The 21,755-nt window shown below is 39.8% G+C and overlaps 3 protein-coding genes across 6 annotated transcripts in view; 2 read left to right on the forward strand and 1 right to left on the reverse strand.

Annotated features, from left to right (window-relative positions):
* rab34b (RAB34, member RAS oncogene family b) overlaps window positions 1-18,151 on the reverse strand; it is a 32,447-nt gene extending 14,296 nt beyond the window's left edge. Inside the window, exons 1-2 of the mRNA XM_082549794.1 lie at window positions 18,064-18,151; window positions 7,985-8,075 (exon numbers count right to left, since the gene is read on the reverse strand). The gene's annotated coding sequence lies outside the window, so the exon portion shown is untranslated. The remainder of the gene's footprint in view (window positions 1-7,984; window positions 8,076-18,063) is intronic.
* On the forward strand, window positions 1,874-9,892 carry LOC309716142 (calpain-1 catalytic subunit-like). Of its 4 annotated transcripts, XR_014279375.1 has the most exons (14): window positions 1,874-2,125; window positions 2,207-2,468; window positions 2,605-2,692; window positions 2,781-2,896; window positions 4,429-4,562; window positions 4,671-4,860; window positions 4,946-5,011; window positions 5,181-5,266; window positions 5,822-5,893; window positions 6,082-6,239; window positions 6,389-6,546; window positions 6,812-6,823; window positions 6,964-7,319; window positions 9,146-9,892. XR_014279375.1 is itself a non-coding variant. In XM_082549777.1 (13 exons), exons 1-13 carry the CDS (start codon window positions 2,004-2,006, stop codon window positions 7,159-7,161), a joined length of 1,662 nt encoding a protein of 553 aa, XP_082405903.1. In that variant the 5' UTR covers window positions 1,874-2,003; the 3' UTR covers window positions 7,162-8,125. The 4 variants fall into 4 exon arrangements, 3 of the variants coding, with proteins under 3 accessions (XP_082405903.1, XP_082405904.1, XP_082405905.1); XM_082549777.1 differs by lacking the exon at window positions 9,146-9,892 and having other exon boundaries at window positions 6,964-8,125; XM_082549778.1 differs by lacking the exons at window positions 6,812-6,823; window positions 9,146-9,892 and having other exon boundaries at window positions 6,964-8,125.
* LOC309716144 (calpain-1 catalytic subunit-like) lies at window positions 15,136-20,402 on the forward strand. Its single transcript, XM_082549782.1, has 13 exons — window positions 15,136-15,243; window positions 15,320-15,586; window positions 15,727-15,814; window positions 16,317-16,432; window positions 17,563-17,696; window positions 17,805-17,994; window positions 18,083-18,145; window positions 18,315-18,400; window positions 18,754-18,825; window positions 19,010-19,167; window positions 19,312-19,469; window positions 19,752-19,763; window positions 19,895-20,402. Exons 1-13 carry the CDS (start codon window positions 15,166-15,168, stop codon window positions 20,090-20,092), a joined length of 1,620 nt encoding a protein of 539 aa, XP_082405908.1. The 5' UTR covers window positions 15,136-15,165; the 3' UTR covers window positions 20,093-20,402.
* The last annotated feature ends 1,353 nt before the right edge of the window (window positions 20,403-21,755 follow it).

Here is a 21,755-nt window from a genome sequence, read left to right on the forward strand (position 1 = left end):
TATGCGATATTTAACAGGGAGCCAATGTAATTTGGCTAAAATTGGAGTTATGTGTTCATGGATTCTCGTACCTGTTAAAAGACGCGCAGCTGCATTTTGAATTAACTGAAGCCGGCAAAGAGAAGAGTGTTGGAGGCCCGAGTAGAGGGAGTTACTATACAGGGAGTGCAGAATTATTAGGCAAATGAGTATTTTGTCCACATCATCCTCTTCATGCATGTTGTCTTACTCCAAGCTGTATAGGCTCGAAAGTCTACTACCAATTAAGCATATTAGGTGATGTGCATCTCTGTAATGAGAAGGGGTGTGGTCTAATGACATCAACACCCTATATCAGGTGTGCATAATTATTAGGCAACGTCCTTTCCTTTGGCAAAATGGGTCAAAAGAAGGACTTGACAGGCACAGAAAAGTCAAAAATAGTGAGATATCTTGCAGAGGGATGCAGCAGTCTCAAAATTGCAAAGCTTCTGAAGCGTGATCATCGAACAATCAAGCGTTTCATTCAAAATAGTCAACAGGGTCGCAAGAAGCGTGTGGAAAAACCAAGGCACAAAATAACTGCCCATGAACTGAGAAAAGTCAAGCGTGCAGCTGCCAAGATGCCACTTGCCACCAGTTTGGCCATATTTCAGAGCTGCAACATCACTGGAGTGCCCAAAAGCACAAGGTGTGCAATACTCAGAGACATGGCCAAGGTAAGAAAGGCTGAAAGACGACCACCACTGAACAAGACACACAAGCTGAAACGTCAAGACTGGGCCAAGAAATATCTCAAGACTGGTTTTTCTGAGGTTTTATGGACTGATGAAATGAGAGTGAGTCTTGATGGGCCAGATGGATGGGCCCGTGGCTGGATTGGTAAAGGGCAGAGAGCTCCAGTCCGACTCAGACGCCAGCAAGGTGGAGGTGGAGTACTGGTTTGGGCTGGTATCATCAAAGATGAGCTTGTGGGGCCTTTTCGGGTTGAGGATGGAGTCAAGCTCAACTCCCAGTCCTACTGCCAGTTTCTGGAAGACACCTTCTTCAAGCAGTGGTACAGGAAGAAGTCTGCATCCTTCAAGAAAAACATGATTTTCATGCAGGACAATGCTCCATCACACGCGTCCAAGTACTCCACAGCGTGGCTGGCAAGAAAGGGTATAAAAGAAGAAAAACTAATGACATGGCCTCCTTGTTCACCTGATCTGAACCCCATTGAGAACCTGTGGTCCATCATCAAATGTGAGATTTACAAGGAGGGAAAACAGTACACCTCTCTGAACAGTGTCTGGGAGGCTGTGGTTGCTGCTGCACGCAATGTTGATGGTGAACAGATCAAAACTGACAGAATCCATGGATGGAAGGCTTTTGAGTGTCCTTGCAAAGAAAGGTGGCTATATTGGTCGCTGATTTGTTTTTGTTTTGTTTTTGAATGTCAGAAATGTATATTTGTGAATGTGGAGATGTTATATTGGTTTCACTGGTAAAAATAAATAATTGAAATGGGTATATATTTGTTTTTTGTTAAGTTGCCTAATAATTATGCACAGTAATAGTCACCTGCACACACAGATATCCCCCTAACATAGCTAAAACTAAAAACAAACTAAAAACTACTTCCAAAAACATTCAGCTTTGATATTAATGAGTTTTTTGGGGTTCATTGAGAACATGGTTGTTGTTCAATAATAAAATTATTCCTCAAAAATACAACTTGCCTAATAATTCTGCACTCCCTGTAGTCCAATGGCTTTGCTTTGGAAATCTGACGCAACTGGTAAAAGCTGTTTTTTACCACAGTGGACACCTGTTTCTCAAGTTTAAAAGAGCCAACCAGGAACACTCCGAGGTTTCTTACAGTGGGCGAGAGATGGCTAGCGAGAGGGCCAAGGGCATCAGCTAACTGGTCTTTAACATGTCTGCCACATAGATTTGTGGAAATTCATCAAATCTGACAAAACAGCAGGCTCAGAGTGAGGCCTTTCTATCTTTTTTTTTTTTTTACATTATATCCAATCTACATGTTTAGGGTTGGGACTCCAGTCTTATGTATTACATTGTCAATATATAAAAGAGGGTGTGTGCTGCACATGTCACATCTTGCAATTTCAAGGAGGGATCAGTTGGTTGTCACCGTGCACAGGTAATAATCTCTGTTCCTTTCAATGATAGCTCTCACACGGAGTTAGGTGTCTCTGAATTATTATTATTTTCCTTGCACCAGAATCTGTCGGAAGACTTTGATCATCATCATGGCTAAATCTGAAACTTGTCTCGTCAACTTGCATTACCAGGATGGCAGCGAGGGAAGCCCCTCCAACCCTGCCAAGTTCAAAAATCAGGACTTCGCTCAGATAAAAGCTGACTGCCTCCGGAAAGGAGAACTGTTTGTGGACAATGAGTTCCCACCAAACGGTCTTTCTTTGGGTGACCTGCCTGATATGAGTCCCTCACAGGAGAGTGAAGTGAAATGGCTTCGACCAGCAGTAAAATCATTTTAATTATATTTATTTTTCTTTCACTTCGAAATCTGATGGATTGTTAGTTAGCGTTTCTGTACAGTAGGAAAACAGATTCTTTTTACATGCTTGTCAGCATATTTTTCTCCACTGTCTTTTCAAGGATTTATTGAGAAAACAAGGAAAGAAGGATCAGCCTGCTTTCAGTAAAGATGGTATGTCACGATTTGACTTTGGACAAGGCGACGTGGGTAAGCAAAACTTTCTTGCCTATAGCTAATGACAATGACAAGTATGTTCCACATCTTGGGAGAACTATTAGTTTCCTCCTTTTAACAGGTAACTGCTGGTTTTTGTCTGCAATATCTGCGCTGACCTTCCAAGAAAATCTGATGGCACAAGTTGTGCCAATGGACCAGTCCTTTGAGAACTATGCAGGAATATTTCACTTCAGGGTAACAAAGGATTAATAAATGTGTCTAAAGAATACTGTCACAAAACAGAAACACAACACATTGTGGTTAATAATTCCAGAGGTGGTGAGTAACGAAGTACAAATACTTTATTACTGTACTTAGAATTTTTAGGTATCAGTACTTTACTTGAGTATTTCTTTTTCTGACAACTTTTTACTTTTACTCCCTACATTTTAAACAAATATCTATACTTTCTACTCCATACATTTTCCAAACAGCCTCGCTACTTTTGTTTTAACATATTTGAGGTGAGTAATTGTTTCACGTCACTGCAAGTCTTGGTGATTGAGGCTCAAGAGTTGGCCGTTCATCTTATAAGTGGAAGGTTGCCAGTTCGAGCCCCGGCTCCGACAGTCTTGGTCATTGTGTCCTTGGGCAAGAGACTTCACCCGTTGCCTACTGGTGGTGGTCAGAGGGCCTGGTGGCGCCAGTGTCCGGCAGCCTCGCCTCTGTCAGTGCGCCCAGGGCAGCTGTGGCTACAATGTAGCTTGCCATCACCTGTGTGTGAATGGGTGGATGACTGAATGTGTAAAGCGCTTTGGAGTCCTTAGAGACTAGTAAAGCGCTATACAAATAAAGGCCATTTACCATTCAAACATCAAACTGATTTGAGCTTAAACAGTAACACATGAAAGATAATCCCTTTCCCCAGTACAAGGGGAACAGTGTTTTTTTATGCTGTGAAACCTGCTGAAAAACAAGCTGAGGCAGATTTGCTGTGTTATTCAAAGGTTGCTTGAAAAAACTTTGCAGGTCAGTGCAGGATAAACAGGTTAGTTTGCTTTACTGTCATGGATGGATGATGATCAAATCACCACAGCCTGAACTATCACTGAATGGAGCTCTTAATAGAAATTATTGTGAGTTGTGATTCTTTTCTCCACTCTGAGCCATTAAAACTGATTTTAGGCCCTACATCAGGGGTGGGCAATTCCAGGCCCCGAGGGCCGGTGTCCTGCAGGTTTTAGATCTCACCTTGGGTCAACACACCTGAATCACATGATTAGTTCGTTACCAGGCCTCTGGAGAACTGCAGGAGCTAATTTAGCCATTTAAATCAGCTGTGTTGGTTCAAGGATTCATCTAAAACCTGCAGGGACACCGGCCCTTGAGGCCGGGAGTTGCCCACCCCTGCCCTACATGCTGAATCTCACTTTAACCTCTTGCCGACTTATTTTCTGTTTAGAGGCAAAGTCACGCCGAAATCTAGGCAACAAAAATTGTAGGTGTTTGTATTTTCCTTCTGTTTCTCTGCTGATGTTCAGCTTATCCTAGAAATGTCCTCCAAAGAGCTACATTTTACTTTCTTACTTTGGGTACATTTCAGAGCCTGTACTTTATTACTTTTAAAAAGAAAGTGAAGAAGTGGAGTCAGTACATCAACCTTTACTGGAGTATTTTTTAACACTAGTATCTTTACTCCTAGTACAGAAATCTAATCTAGATCAAAGTACAGAATCTCAGTACTTTTGCCACCTCTGATTGATTCTTAGCTGTCCTCTCTGTTTCAGTTCTGGAGGTTTGGAAAGTGGGTAGATGTTGTCATTGATGACAATCTGCCAACGATCAAAAAGCAGTTACTGTTTGTGTCCTCGAAATGTGGAAATGAGTTCTGGGCTCCTCTGCTGGAGAAGGCATATGCCAAGTAAATAATCATCTCTCACACTTTCATGTAAATCAGTTTAGAAGGTCACATTTCTGATATGAATGTCATTGATTTAAAAATGTTTCTCCTTCTGGGTGCCTCCTTCAGAGTTTGTGGCTCGTATGCAGACATGCATGCTGGGTTTCCATCAGAGGCCTGCAAAGATTTCACTGGAGGTGTAAACCAGACTTACAAACTGAAGGAGATGAACTCAGCTGGCCATGGTGATCTTTGGCTCACATTAAACAGAGCAACTAGGTGCCAATCACTGATTTGTTGTTGGACTTACCACGAAGAGGTAAAAAACAGACAAACAAAAAACCCCCAACAAAAATCAATAACAATAGATTTAAAAAAAACAACCCTTGTTCTGTCTTTTTCAGGGTGCTTTGGTCTCTGACACTGGATTGGTGAATGGCCATGCCTATTCCATCACAGGTGTCACTAAGGTAAACCAAGGAGCTAGAAATTTGTATTCAGCATAGGAAAAGAGTGAAAACAAGAGCCAAGAAAACTTAATTGCAAAAATTGTGATAGTATCAATGAATGTGATAATGTGATACCATTACTGAAGCATTTCCAATACCTGATGTCTTCACTTCATTATTTCATCTGAAGGTGGAATTAAACGGCTCCAAAGTACGACTGGTGCGAGTCATGAACCCATGGGGCCAACAGGAGTGGAACGGAAAATGGAGCGACAAGTACTTGACTTAATTAAACAACAAACAACGTCCATATATCGCTGACAATGACACAATTTGTACTAGCGTTGCACCTACACATAATCAACTCAGTGTTATGATAAATAGACAGACATAAAACTGAAAAAAAAATAGTAATTATAATTTAATCAGAAGCTGTGTATGCAAACCTACAACAGGCAGTTCAAGAATTTCTAAACATAAGATAAACAGTATAGCTGGAACAATAAGTGGTCAACAAAAGAGAGAGAGAGAAAACATAGGTATGCTGTGCAAAATGGAAATGGCCAGACATCCACAGAGAACAATAGCGGTGGATGATCACAGGATGCTTTCTAATATAAAGAAGAACAACTTATGAACTTCCAGCCAAATTAAAAACAGTGACAAACACTCTCACATATTGAAGGGGAGTTTTCAGCACAGTGCAAAATATCTATCGACCTCAAGAACAGAAATGCTGTATGTGTAGTATATATATATATATAGTATATAAAATATATCTGTTTTGCAGCATTAAAGTCTGTCATTAACTTATTTGTTTCGTGTTCTCAGGTCAGATTTGTGGGACAAAGTAAGTCCAGAAGTTCGAAAAAAGTGTTTCAACCATGACGACGGAGAGTTCTGGTAAATTCTAAATTTTGCACACTGATTACTCTCAATATTTTAAAAAAGCTTTTAAAAACTCAAAAACAAAAAAATCATATGATCATTTTGATGCATTACCAAAGAGTTTACATCTTATTATTTATTGGTTGATATTTTATGTATATATATATATATTTTAAATCTCTATCTGCTCATCTGTCTGCCAGGATGCAAATGGAGGACTTCTGTTCCTATTTTGCTTACGTATCCATCTGCTGTGAGACCCCTAACTTTCTTGATGGAGACTTAAAATGTCAGTGGAATTGCATGATTTACGATGGCAGCTGGGTAGCAGGGAAATCTGCAGGTGGCAATGTGAAACACTGTAAGACAAGTTCACTCCTATCTAAACTTTAACTATCACTAAAATAATAATATAGTTTTTACATATTTATTTTATCTGTGCAAACACAAAACCCACCATAAATTTCTAAAATGTAATTAACAAGATGAATGTTTCCTCACTCTCTGTAGCCACCTTTGCAACAAACCCTCAGTATCGTATTCAAGTGACTGTTATAGACAAGAAGGAGCCAGGAGACAAAAACATCGTGCTCTCCCTGATGCAGAAACCTCATCAGGGAAATCGCAATGAGATACGCCTCCACCGAACTAGACTTACCATCTATAAGGTATTCATTCTCAATGTGCTTCCTTTAATTTAAATAATTGTTAAATACTGCAACTGAATACTGAAGGACAAGAAACCAAATCTTTAAAATAATTGTATCACCCTGTTATGAAGACATGAGTACTTACCTAATTGAGCAGCTGAGTTAGTAAGACAATAATAATAAAAAATGCCTTCACTGATTTCACATTCATTAAAGTTACTATGGAAAATGGTTCCTGTGAAACAGTTTAATGAAGTTATTCTTACCATTTTCCAATTAACAGATTCCATCAGGGGTAAGTGCAAACAATAACAAATATATGAAACTTTGACTGTGCACCGAAAGTAAATTCAGCATTTTAATAACTTTAATAACAATGTACACTGAGACTCAGGAGAGTTTTTCACTATAGATATTCCTTTATATTTCTGCCAGACTCCAAAACGACGCCTGCAACAGGATTTCTTTCAGAGGAACAGCCCTGTGAAGGCAGAAAAGACTTACAGGTCTGAGCGAGATCACATTGAACTCCACAGTCTGGAACCTGGAGAGTATGTGATCATCCCATCCACCAAAGAACCCAACATCACTGCAGATTTCGCTCTCGCTGTCTACACCAAGACTGATGAATAATATCATGTAAAGAATCCTTAACATAATGAAGGATTAATATGATTAACTCAGGATAATAAAATACATGAATTATTTATTTAACAAATGACACCATAGGGTAATTTCCTATTTGTTAGCCAGACATGAGCTGTGTTATCTCTGCTAGTGGTGAAATATGGGTGGTTGGGTTAAAAATGGTCACATGATTCATACTGTCAGGGTTGTCTCGAAAAGCGGTCCCCAACCCCCGGGCCATGGACTGGTACTGGTCCGTGAGTCGTTTGGTACTGGGCCACGATAGTTGAGGCTCAGGTGTGAAATTTATGGTTTTCAGGGTTTTTATAGTTATTTTTTAAATTGTTTTTATCGTTAACTAGGTTTCCCTGGGTCTTTTCCCGTATCTTATGAATAAATCTCTTTTTTGGAACTGGTACTGGTTTTATTTTGTTGTATTCATCCAGGCCAGTCTGTTAAAATATTGTTGGACATAAACCGGTCCTTGGTGCAAAAAAAGGTTGCGGGCCGCTGGTCTAGAATACTTCCAATATAATTTTTTGCTGGGCATTTCTATTTATTTCACAGCCTGCACAGGCAAAAGCAGCCATGTAGTGCATTTTTACACAGATAACATAAATACTGATAAATAACATGACTTTATCCTAAAAGAAATAATAGGCTAAATGATTAAAATGTACAATGCTAATGCTACTGATAGTTGGCCAGGTTCATCAATTTCTATAAAACAGAATAATAATTATTTAAAAGAATAAGTTCTGTGGACACTGGGAGTTAGTTTGAAGAAGTGATGTGGTGATGCAGTGGATAAGGTTCCTGGTTTAATCACCTGATCTTCTGTGTGGACTTTGAATGTTCTCCCCTTCTGAGGACTCGGGCTTCTTCCCACAATCCAAAGACACGCATCTTCACTGGTGACTCTAAATTGGGGTTCAGAAAAAATAAGAAAATAAAACATGATGATTTTTCAGCTCTGACTCTGTTTGTTCTTGTTTTTTTCTTCTTCTACGTAATATAAATTTTAATAGAAAAACTCAATAGAGAATATTATTTGCAACATTAAGAAATCCTCACTATAAACCGTTACACACACTGTGCTGCCATAAGGAAAATATTTATAAGGTATAAAAAGAAAAGCTGGAAAATTACACACTGCACCAACAGTATTGACTTGATATAAATAAAGCTTGTGTAGTTTATTAGTTTAGCTTAGTATGTAACCCCAGATAATGTTATGGCTTGAGGGCCAATTAGCAGCAGTCTATAAAGGGCTGCCAGTTAACATCAGAGGCTGCTGCTGGAACCGTGTCCCACCATTGCGCTATGTTGTTTTATTTTGTCAGCCTCTCTAGGTTTATGTTACCTCTATTCATCGGCAGCACGTTTTAAAGCTCAGTTTTTAAAACCTTACACTGTAACTACAGCCCAGCCCATGGAGCGGTATATTAATGACTAACCTCATATTGTGGATGGATTAACTTGGTGGTTCTCTTAACTGAAGTTTGGTCCGTTCACAGCATCCTGCCATGCGTTTGTATTTGTCCCTAACCATCAGGAACCCTCACATTAACTTTTATTGAGTGGAAAACAGTTAGCGTCCATCCTCCAGTTTCACATTATGCTAACTATAGCTGTGTAGCTAGCCACCACGTAGCACATCCTTATATACCAGCTAGTACAACTTTAGTAACCCTACAAAAGTCACTGCTGTTTAGTTTTCTGCTTTCATTTATGTCAGAAGTGATAGCAGAGATGTACGTTTGAATTTTTTCAGAAATCTCTCAGTCAGAACATGCTATATTATGTTTAGATGGAAACTAGCGAGCTAATGCCCTCCTAACTTCTAATTCTGTTAAACTTCATAAATTCTGTTTTCATGGATGTCTGGATGTTAAACTTAATTGTTACACCTAGTAGAGCAGCCACACTGATCATTTTGTTAAAGATGAAAGAAACTAGACAGTTTTTAACTCTCAGCGATGCCGCAGAGTGGACCAGAAGCAAAGTTTGGACCCGGAAACAGCTAATGATGTCAGACTTAAAACTTACTTATGGGGACAAAATGCCCATCCCCACAAGTTTGAAGGCATTTTTGAGAGTCAAAATGGGGTTTTATTGTTTGGGTTACGATTTGGTTATAGTTAGGTTTAGGCCGAGGGTTAGGATTAGACATTGTTCAGTGTTGATCATTGGTTTTCTGAACACAAAGTGAGAATAAATTTGTCAAGAACTGACTTGATCAGTTCAATTATCTCACAGTTTCGAACTTTGTTCAGGTGTCTCAAAGTGAGCTGGTTGAAATCCATCTGAAGACATGCTTTTGTGACCCATGAAGAGTAATATTTCAAACTCCGCCACTCTGTGTTCCTCAGCCACTGCCTCGTTTGAGTTTTGGACGAAATGCATTCTGAGATATTGCATTTCGTCATTTTGAGCTGATTGGAGACCAAAACCGCCAATCAGATTTTTTTGCATCCAAGTCTGTGATTGGCTGGTTTTGTGGCACAAATATAACGGTGTACAGAAAGAGTTGAACGCACATGGGCAGTAATGCTGAGAGCGCAAGCAACACATTGCGAGCAAGCGCAAATGCAAAAACTGAGCGAGAGGGGCTGCTTTTGTGTGTGTGTATGGATAATAGCAAACACTGAAATACATTTTTTGCACGCAGCAATGAATTTTGTTCATTCAAATTTAACTTTTCTTCGCTCAAAATAAATTTCTCCTCAAAATGCAACACTTGCACCTGCAAACTTATTTTACGTGTGCTCAAAATATTTTTTACGTGCGCTCAGAATAGTGGCACAAAAATAACGCCATAGGAAACTGCAGTCATTGTGCTATCGATTATACTCGGAACTCTGAAATTCTGCCTTCTGAGTAGGAAGATGTGGGTAATTCCAGAGTGCAGATGAGCTGCATAAAGGGCTGGACTGGGTCAAAAAAATCGGTCCGGGCATTTTGACTAGAGACCGGCCCGCCCTTATAGGAAAAACCATAAAGCCTTTGAATGAAAACATACACTGTTGTGACAGTGATGTACACTGTCTTGTTTATATATGTGAATCTATCTAATAAACTTAAACCTACACCACCCTCCCTATTCTGGTATTCTAAACAGTACTTAGCCAAAACTGCTTCATCGACTTAACTTCCTGAACTATCTACAACACATGAGAATAAGAAAGAAAAGTATTTCTTTCTGCTCCCCCTTTTCCCTCTTAATGAAAAAAAGCATCCTGGTGTAAGTTGTCTCTTAGAAACAGTTCTTAACAGTTCTTAACTTCCCTTCAACCCATTCATATCACCTTATATCACCTCATATATCCTTTTTTTTTTCTGTCCCATTTGGTTCTTTAGCCGTCAGAATTGTTGTTGTTGATGCCCAATGGATTTACTTTACTAAGTGGATCACCACGGCCTTGCCGTATTGGTCCATTTTATCAACCTCTGTTGTTATTATTTATTTTATTTTATTTTCAGTTGTTACAGACATGACTGGGGGATAGGAAAGGGAGAAAGAAAGTTGAAGGAAAAGAAAAACAGAAGGGAAGAGGGACAGTGAGAAAGGGCACTTAAAAAGAGAAAGAAAAAAATCTCCTGGATCACCTGTTGAGAGAAAAAGAAGAGAAAACAAGCAAAAAAAAAGGAGAGAGCAGCATAATAAACACAACACCATTGCATTAATCTAGCTAAGTGTAAACAGCAGAAAATACTAAATATTGAATATTGTTGTGCAGCACGCAGGACCAACAGCGCACAATGTGTTTTGAGGTAGCAGCCAAGAAAGGTGTAGTTTATGTCTATGGACAGTGAACACCCGTGTGTACACCTGTGTGGATCAGCGCGTTTGTATTCAAAAGGTTTTCCCATGTAACGGTCTGCTAGAGGGTGTAGAGGGCCATAGCCCTGTCCCCCAGGGCATGAAGCAGGCATGGAGGAGATCCAGGCTCCAGACATCCAGAAGCCCCAGAGTGCGAGAGCCCAAGGAGGCCCACCGGAGGGGCATCCGTGTCACCCTCCTGGGAAGAGCTGAGAAGAGTCCCAGATGAGGGGTCACCCAGCAGCCACGGAGCAGAAGCCAGAGGGGGCTGCACTGGCGTGCCCGCCGGCTCTGCTGGCAGCCAGCTGTACCAGAGTGAACCGTAGGGCCCCCTACGTGCTGGAAGAGGCCTTACCGAGCAACAGGCGCCAGGCCCCGCCAAGTAGCCACCGGGAGTGAGCTGGTACATACCTGAGCGCCCAGCCCCGAACACCAAGAACCACCAACGCACCGACCCCCCTCAGTCACCGGCAGGGAGCTTTGCAACCCAACTATTTAAATGCATAATAATAAAATAGATTATCTTCTGAACTCCTGAAAAAGAACACCACATAAAGTGTATTATGACAAATAGTGATGGGAATTGAGAAGTCTGCTTGTCTAACAGTCCCACTTATCTGTTAGTGTGTCAGAGGAGGAAAATACCGGTGCAGACAATATGCTTCTTAGTATTGGTGGTAACTCTCAAAGGCGGGTATTAAGAACCGATAAGAGTATCGGCAAGGAATTAAATCAATACGTAATATTTGTAACGGAATGAGAGTCAGAAAATTATTATCAGTTCCCATCCCTGATGACAACACTCATCAACTTTCTTAAACTGGTCTCTAGCCCAGGCTTTCTGTTTCAGGATTTGTGCATCTTCAAATCTAAGGCAGCGTTTGATACCTAATTTCCCTCTTCTGCACATAACAGGTTAATGCAGTATTGTCTACTCCAATCAGAGACCTTACAGTGTGACCAGGTCATTCAAAATCTCTTAAGTAGATAATCTAGATAGCACAGCTATGTACTATGAATAAAAGAGTTACTGAAATTTTTTTCATTCATTGTTGAAGTAAAAATGGTAAATGGTCTGTATTTATATAGCGCTTTACTAGTCCCTAAGGACCCCAAAGCACTTTACATATCCAGTCACCCACCCATTCACACAGGTGATGGCAGCTACATTGTAGCCACAGCCACCCTGGGGCGCACTGACAGAGGCGAGGCTGCCGGACACTGGCGCCACCGGGCCCTCTGACCACCACCAGTAGGCAACGGGTGAAGTGTCTTGCCCAAGGACACAACGACCGAGACCGTCCAAGCCGGGGCTCGAACCGGCAACAATCCGATTACAAGGCAAACACCCAACTCTTGAGCCACACTGTGGTGCTTACATGCATGTTAACTCTGAATATTACCTGGTTCAGGGCAGGTTATGTGCTCAACAAATTGTATGTTACCATAGGGATCTAGTCAGGAGAAAAGAACCACTTTCATGAGGCATTCGAAGTCTGATTTTAGGCCAAACATTCCTCAGTAACCCATTAATCTCCCTTTGTAGTACACCCCTCAGTTCAATGACTTAGATTAGCAGAGGTGAGGCACAGCAGACAGCTCAACCCATATGGAAAAGAAATAGTAAAAACTTATATGTGATTACTCATGAAAGTGGCCACTTTCTCATTACTTTCATATATTGTTTTAGTAAGTATCCAAAACATACAAGTTTCATTATATAATTTTTCAAGGGATCTTACATCTGTTTTCAGTCTTACATGCTTTTCATACAAGTTTCACACAAGACAGATACAAACTTTATAAGATTTATATATATCTTTTCCATATGGGAAGGCCTGTGCCTCGCAGCTTTGTGGAGTTTTGTCTGCAGAGGGTCCTAGTGCTGTGGAAAACGTCACGCCTCATTCCTGTACCAATGACTCCACATCCTGGAGACCCCCAAGATTGCAAGCCTGTTGCACTGACTTCTCACGTCATGAAGATGCTGGAAAGACTCATCCTTGACCAGCTCTGACCTATTTTCAGGCTACATCAGGATCACCTTCAGTTCGCTGCAGGTTGATGCGTCTCTTGTGTCCTGGATTGTTGATTACCTCACAGGAGGACCACAAGATTACAATATCACCGTACGTTCTCTATCATATTGAGACTATCTCTCCACTCCGTTACATATTCCATATGTAATGAGGAGACAGTGCAATTGAAGCCAGAGTTAATTTACCAACTTGTGCATATATACACAGCACGCCTCCATTGTGGTCATGAGAGGCGACCATGATCAGTGGTCACCTCTCATGACCATGATCAATGGACATGACATAAGAATTTACATATTATTGATCAAGGAACTGACCTCCCAGCCCATTGTTCATTCAGTGGGCTGGTTTCAGTCATTATGCAAATGTATTGTTTATAAGATTGTGGAAACCTGCAGTCAGCTGAGACTGAAGAAGTCACTTGGACGAGTGACGAAACATTTCTCCCACTGAAAATGCTACGTCCATAGGAACAGAATCAACTTTTGGAGAATTACTTACCTGGATGATTGAGCATGCATCAAGACGACATTTAACTCATTCACTGCCAGCCATTGGCAGTGAATGAGTTAAACCCATTGACTCATTCACTGCAATTGACGGCTATAGACGTCAATGGCAGTGAATGAGTTAACAATATTTCATAATAAACTTTATTGTATTTTATTACAAAAGCAAGAACTTAAAATTGCATTACCTCATCATCTAAAACCTGAGACTTGGTGATGTACAGGATTCCTATACAGTATCTGCATTTTTACAGACACATCACTGTACATTACTATCACAACCACAACACTCTCTCTCTCATTTTCTTCTCTCATTCCAACTAAATGAACATTTCTACAGGTAACAATCACAACCACTTCAACTAAATAAGATTTTCTTGTTTGTTTTTTTCAGTCGACATTTTCAGGGAACATGATATGGTATTAGCTTCGGGCAGCAAAGAAATATGTCAGGCATCCTTTGTTACGCTAACATGTTAAAACATGGTAAAATGTGTGTGACAGCTCTACGATAAGAGCGAGCTTGTTTCAAACTCCAGGCCAAATGCACACCCCATATTTAAGTGAAGTACAAGAAAAACAAACGCAGCAATCACTCTTTGTGTAGGCACTGCTGGAAAAAGACATACTGAGATGTATTTATTTGTATTGATCACTGTGTAGAAATGTGGTTAAATGATTGAAACACTGGAAACTGATCTGCTCACTGTAACTCAGCCAACAGTTTTGTCAAAACATCAGTTTTAATGAGGAACAGAAATAATAGTTTTAACACACTCCTCCTCATATTTCTGCCTCTTATTCCAAAAACATGAATATGATAGTGGTAAATATCACAACCACATTAACGAAATAAGGTAAAATGCTCATGACAGTTGTCCCAACTTCTAACAGCCATCTAAAACTTTTTGTAGGACCAATGCCCAACATGTAATAAATAAATATATAATTTCCTTTATTTGATTTCAAACCCCAAACTTTTACTGTCATTACCTTAGCCTTTTTTCTGCCATAATACCAATACAAGTTTCCTTTTTCTATTTACTAAATAAGACAAACATTAACCCGAGTGACCAGCTGGAAAGAAAAAAAATAACTACTGGTAATGTTTTTAATTACATTTAATAATTTTAACTGAAAGATAGACTCAACAGGATAATGTAGTAGCAGCAGCACCTTTGAAGAAGATGATATTTTAACATGTTCTCCTAAAAGACGTGGAAAACTTCATTCTGATCACAAAAACAAAGCAAACAAACAAACTGTATTTATTTATTCAGTTATATTGTGCTAAAATGAAAACACTACATTATTTGATGCCACAGTGTGCATGGTAAGAATGTATACACAATTTTTTTTCTAATACAAGTGTAAGCACAGCAAATTATTGAAAGTTAGACTTCATGCCTGGTTGTTGACTGTGTGTGAACATGTCCAAACCCATGCTGGATTTCAGCAGATGGAGCAATATGCAAATTACAAGAAATCAAATTATCAGGTGTCATGGTTTTGCACCTGTTTTTTCCAGAGAAAATCTATTTTGTTGTCCAACCCATTCCTCTCAGCCACAGCCTATAATAGCTGTTCTACATTTTTGGGGGTGGGATTTCAAACTTGCGTAAGACAGTGTGAATATAAGATGCTGCACATATCACATTTGGCAATTCCAAGGTGCTTCTCTTGCAAGGAAGAATCAGTTGCTTGCCACCGTGCACAGGTAATAATCTCTGTTCTTTCAAGAAAAACCTTTAAATTAGAGTTTTGTGTTTCTGAATTTTTTTTCCTTGCACCAGAATCTCTCTGAAGACTTCGTCATCATCATCATCATGGCTAAATCTGAAACTTGTCTCGTCAACTTGCGTTACCCAGATGGCAGCGAGGGAAGCCCCTCCAACCCTGCCAAGTTAAAAAATCAGGACTTCGCTCAGATAAAAGCTGACTGCCTCCACAAAGGAGAACTGTTTGTGGACAATGAGTTCCCACCAAACAGTCTTTCTTTGGGTGACCTGCCTGATATGAGTCCCTCACAGGAGAGTGAAGTGAAATGGCTTCGACCAGCAGTTAAATCATTTTAATTATATTTATTTTTCTTTCACTTTCAAATCTGATGGATTGTTAGTTAGCATTTCTGTACAGTAGGAAAAACAGATTCTTTTTAAATGCTTGTCAACATCACATTTTTCTCCACTGTCTTTTCAAGGATTTATTGAGAGAACGAGGAAAGAAGGATAAGCCTGCTTTCTGTACAGATGGTATGTCACGATTTGACTTTGGACAAGGCAACGTGGGTAAGCAAAACTTTCTTATTTATAGCTAATGACAATGACAACTATGTTCCACAGTTCAGTTCATTTTTATTTTAAACATGTACGTTCACGATCATTACATAATATCATTCCATTTTTTTTGAAAGGGAGTAGGTAGACGTACACACTTATTTGGCCCTACCCCCTCAAATTTTACATCTCATTCATTTAATTTTCTTTTAGTCTTAAATTAAACAAACAAATGAAACCAAAACAAAACAAAACCAAAAAAAAATCACAATATAGTTTCTTTCATATAAATAAAGACAGAATGTGTAAATATGCAGATTCACAAATAATGAAACCAACAAACCAAAACATCCCTTCAATTACGGTCCTGTGTTAACCCCGTTTTCTTCATTCTTATATTTGTTTAAAATTAGTTTTGGTTTATGTTGTTACTTTCTTTTATTTCTGCTTTTAGACTGTTCCATAATTTAACTCCGTCAGCTTGAGAAAACTATTAGTTTCCTTCTTTTATCAGGTAACTGCTGGTTTGTGTCTGCAATATCTGCACTGACCTTCCAAGAAAATCTGATGGCACAAGTTGTGCCAATGGACCAGTCCTTTGAGAACTATGCAGGAATATTTCACTTCAGGGTAACAAAGGATTAATAAATGTGTCTAAAGAATACTGTCACAAAACAGAAACACAACACATTGTGGTTAATAATTCCAGAGGTGGTGAGTAACGAAGTACAAATACTTTATTACTGTACTTAGAATTTTCAGGTATCTGTACTTTACTTGAGTATTTCTTTTTCTGACAACTTTTTACTTTTACTCCCTACATTTTAAACAAATATCTATACTTTCTACTCCATACATTTTCCAAACAGCCTCGCTACTTTTGTTTTAACATGTTTGAGGTGAGTTATTGTTTCACGTCACTGCGAGCCTTCAAACATCAAACTGATTTGAGCTTAAACAGTAACACATGAAAGATAATCCCTTTCCCCAGTACAAGGGGAACAGTGTTTTTTTATGCTGTGAAACCTGCTGAAAAACAAGCTGAGGCAGATTTGCTGTGTTATTCAAAGGTTGCTTGAAAAAACTTTGCAGGTCAGTGCAGGATAAACAGGTTAGTTTGCTTTACTGTCATGGATGGATGATGATGAAATCACCACAGCCTGAACTATCACTGAATGGAGCTCTTAATAGAAATTATTGTGAGTTGTTTTCCCCACTCTGAGCCATTAACCCCCTCGGGCTCAAATTAAACCTTTTGTTGCTAATGCACAACCAAGTCCTGCAGTGGTACTTCTGAGTAAAAAAAACTCATAAAATATGTATGTGGGATAATCAGGTTGTTAGTTTTTAACTGTTGCAAATCTGCAACGCCTGCCTTGAGAGGGTTAAAACTGGTTTTCGGCCCTACATGTAGAATCTCAATCCCTAGATTGTAGGCAAAGTCACGCCTACAATCTAGGCAACAAAAAATGTAGGTGTTTGTATTTTCCTTCTGTTTCTCTGCTGATGTTCAGCTTATCCTAGAAATGTCCTCCAAAGAGCTACATTTTACTTTCTTACTTTGGGTACATTTCAGAGCCTGTACTTTATTACTTTTAAAAAGAAAGTGAAGAAGTGGAGTCAGTACATCAACCTTTACTGGAGTATTTTTTAACACTAGTATCTTTACTCCTAGTACAGAAATCTAATCTAGATCAAAGTACAGAATCTCGGTACTTTTGCCACCTCTGATTGATTCTTAGCTGTCCTCTCTGTTTCAGTTCTGGAGGTTTGGAAAGTGGGTAGATGTTGTCATTGATGACAATCTGCCAACAAAAAACAAGCAGTTACGGTTTGCGTCCTCGAAATGTGGAAATGAGTTCTGGGCTCCTCTGCTGGAGAAGGCATATGCCAAGTAAATAACCATCTCTCACACTTTCATGTAAATCAGTTTAGAAGGTCACATTTCTGATATGAATGTCATTGATTTAAAAATGTTTCTCCTTCTGGGTGTCTCCTTCAGACTTTGTGGCTCGTATGCAGACATGCGTGCTGGGTATCCATCAGAGGCCTGCAAAGATTTCACTGGAGGTGTAAACCAGACTTACAAACTGAAGGAGATGAACTCAGCTGGCCATGGTGATCTTTGGCTCACATTAAACAGAGCAACTCAGTGTCAATCACTGATTTGTTGCTGGACTTCCTACAAAGAGGTAAAACACAGACACCCCCCCCCCCCCCCCCCCAACAAAAATCAATAACAATAGATTAAAAAAACAAACCTTGTTCTGTCTTTTTCAGGGTCCTTCGGCTGACACTGGATTGGTGAAGAAGCATGCATATTCCATCACAGGTGTCACTAAGGTAAACCATGAACCTAGAAATTTGCATTCAGCATAGGAAAAGAGTGAAAACAAGAGCTAAGAAAACTTAATTGCAAAAATTGTGATAGTATCAATGAATGTGATAATGTGATACCATTACTGAAGCATTTCCAATACCTGATGTCTTCACTTCATTATTTCATCTGAAGGTGGAATTAAATGACTCCAAAGTACGACTGGTGCGAGTCATGAACCCATGGGGCAAACAGGAGTGGAACGGAAAATGGAGCGACAAGTACTTGACTTAATTAAACAACATAAAACGTCCAAATACTGCTGACAATGACACAATTTGTACTAGCGTTGCACCTACACAACTGACAACTGACATCCACAGAGAACAATAGTGGTGGATGATCAGAGGATGCTTTCTATTATAAAGAATAACAACTCAAGAACTTCCAGCCAAATGAAAAAAATGACAAACATTGTCACATATTAAAGGAGAGTGTTCAGCACAGTGGAAAACATTTATCGACCTCAAGAAAGAAATGCTGCACTAGACTTTGCCATATATTTTTGTATATTAAATATATCTGTTTTGCTGTATTAAAGTCTGTCATTAACTTATTTGTTTTGTGTTCTCAGGTCAGATTTGTGGGACAAAGTAAGTCCAGAAGTAAAAAAAAAGTGTTTCGACTGTGACGACGGAGAGTTCTGGTAAATTCTAAATTTTGCACACTGATTACTCTCAATAGTTAAAAAAAGCTTTTAAGAACTCAAAAACAAAAAATCAAAATCATATCGTTTTGATGCAATACCAAAGAGCATACGTCTTATTGGTTGATATTTAATCTTTATTTCCTTTTTTTTAAAAATCTCTATCTGCTTATCCGTCTGTCAGGATGCAAATGGAGGACTTCTGTTCCTATTTTGCTTACGTATCCATCTGCTGTGAGACCCCTAACTTTCTTGATGGAGACTTAAAATGTCAGTGGAATTGCATGATTTACGATGGGAGCTGGGTAGCAGGGACATCTGCAGGTGGCAATGTGAAACACTGTAAGACAAGTTCATTCCTATCTAAACTTTAACTATCACTAAAATAATAATATAGTTATTACATGTTTCTTTTATCTGTGCAAATTTTTGAAATAAATTTCTAAAATGTAACTAACAAGATGAATGTTTCCTCACTCTCTGTAGCCACCTTTGCAACAAACCCTCAGTATCGCATTCGAGTGACTGTTATAGACAAGAAGGAGCCAGGAGACAAAAACATCGTGCTCTCCCTGATGCAGAAACCTCATCAGGGAAATCGCAAAGAGATAAGCCTCCACCGAACTAGACTTACCATCTATAAGGTATTCATTCTCAATGTGCTTCCTTTAATTTAAATAACTGTTAAATATTGCAACCGAATACTGAAGGACAAGAAACTAAATTATTAAAACAATTGTATCATCCTGTAATTAAGACAAAAGTACTTACCTAATTGAGCAGCTGAGTTAGTAAGACAATAATGACATTGATAATTTAAAAAAATGGTCTTCGCTGATTTCGCATTCATTATTTAAAGTTACTATAGAAATTGGTTCGTCCGAAACAGTTTAATGAAGTTATTCTTACCATTTTCCAATTAACAGATTCCGCCAGGGGTAAGTACAAACAATAACAAATATATGAAACTTGACTGTGTAAAGTACACCAGTAAATTCAGCATTTTAATAACTTTAATAACAATGTACACTGAGACGCCACCATAGACATTCCTTCATATTTCTCCCAGACCCCACAAGGACGCCTGCAACAGGATTTCTTTCAGAGGAACAGCCCTGTGAAGGCAGAAAAGACTTACAGGTCTGAGCGAGATCACATTGAACTCCACAGTCTGGAACCTGGAGAGTATGTGATCATCCCATCCACCAAAGAACCCAACATCACTGCAGATTTCACTCTCACTGTCTACACCAAGACTGATGAATAATATCATGTAAAGAATCCTTCACATAATGAAGGATTAAAATGATTAATTCAGGATAATAAAATACATGAATTATTTATTTAACGACACCATAGGGTAATTTCCTATTTGTTAGCCAGACATGAGCTGTGTTATCTCTGCTGGCTGTGAAATACGGTTGGTTGGGTTAAAAATGGTCACATGATTGTGTGAAATGTATAGTTTTCAGGGTTTTTATCGGTTTTCAGCGTTATTTTGTTATTGTTTTTATTGTTTACTCGGTTTTCCTGGGTCTTTTCACGTGTGTTATGAATAAACCTTCTTTTTTTCGGTACCGGTACTAGTTTTATTTTGTTGTATTTATCCGCGACACTTTAAAGGCCGGTCCATGAAAATATTGTCGGGCATAAACCGGTCCGTGGCGCAAAAAAGGTTGGGGAGATCCAGGCTCCAGACATCCAGAAGCCCCAGAGTGCGAGAGCTCAAGGAGGCCCACCGGAGGGGCATCCGTGTCATCCTCCTGGGAAGAGCTGAGAAGAGCCCCAGATGAGGGGTCACCCAGCAGCCACGGAGCAGAAGCCAGAGGGGGCTGCACTGGCGTGCCCGCCGGCTCTGCTGGCAGCCAGCTGTGCCGGAGTGAACCGTAGGGCCCCCTACGTGCTGGAAGAGGCCTGACCGAGCAACAGGCGCCAGGCCCCGCCAAGTAGCCACCGGGAGTGAGCTGGTACATACCTGAGCGCCCAGCCCCGAACACCAAGAACCACCAACGCGCCGACCCCTGAGGGCATCAGCCACTGGCAGGGAGTGTGGTGAGGGGAGATAGGCCTCCATACTTCAGGGGGCCTGGGGGTTCCCAGAGAGGTGGAGTCTAAGACCCAACCTGACATATAGACAAAGACAAACAGGCACACACAGACGCAAACATGCATTCCCACCCTCATGCACACATATACAAATACTCAGCACTCACCCAACGTAAGGATAGACACAAATTGACATTGCACACACAATCACACTCCCCAAACATACTCTATACCACAGGTCCAGGTACCCTCGCCCCCAGAGGCAGAAACGGCACCTAGACCCATGCTCTCCTGCATTCCTGAATACCTGCATACGAGTGCTGTTACTGTTGCCTTGCTATCAACTTGAAGTAGCCTGGCCATTCAAGCACCTCACTGAATACTTGGTCTTTGTGGACCATCTTGTCCAAAGATTTGGTTGTGCGGGGAAATCCAAGTAGAACAGCAGTTTCGGAAATACTCAGAACAGCCTCTCTGGTACCAACATCCATAACACATTCAGAGTCACTTAAGTCACAAGTAAACAGAGAAAATTTATTTTACTGCATAGACATTAGCCATAACCAATGTTCCCTCTAATTTTTCACATGTCTGAGCGAACACACAAACTCCCTGAGCAATCCCTTTGACCACTGTGAGCGACATCAGACGTGTGCACTGTGGTCACGCCGGCATCTTATCCATCCAAGTTACAGTACATGGTTTATTAAAATAATCAAATTACAGCGTTTACATTTATGTTAGACTACTTTTAATTAACTGCTTTAGCCCACTTACAATAAAAAATTATAAATAAATCTTGTTCATGAGCTGTGTATTGTGTTAACACTATTGGAAGTAAAAATAACTTGAACTCCAATTTCGAAAACACAACTTTTTTTTTA

The sequence above is a fragment of the Aulonocara stuartgranti genome, assembly GCF_965226115.1.
Source record: "Aulonocara stuartgranti genome assembly, chromosome: 10".
NCBI classification, from domain to species: domain Eukaryota; kingdom Metazoa; phylum Chordata; class Actinopteri; order Cichliformes; family Cichlidae; genus Aulonocara; species Aulonocara stuartgranti.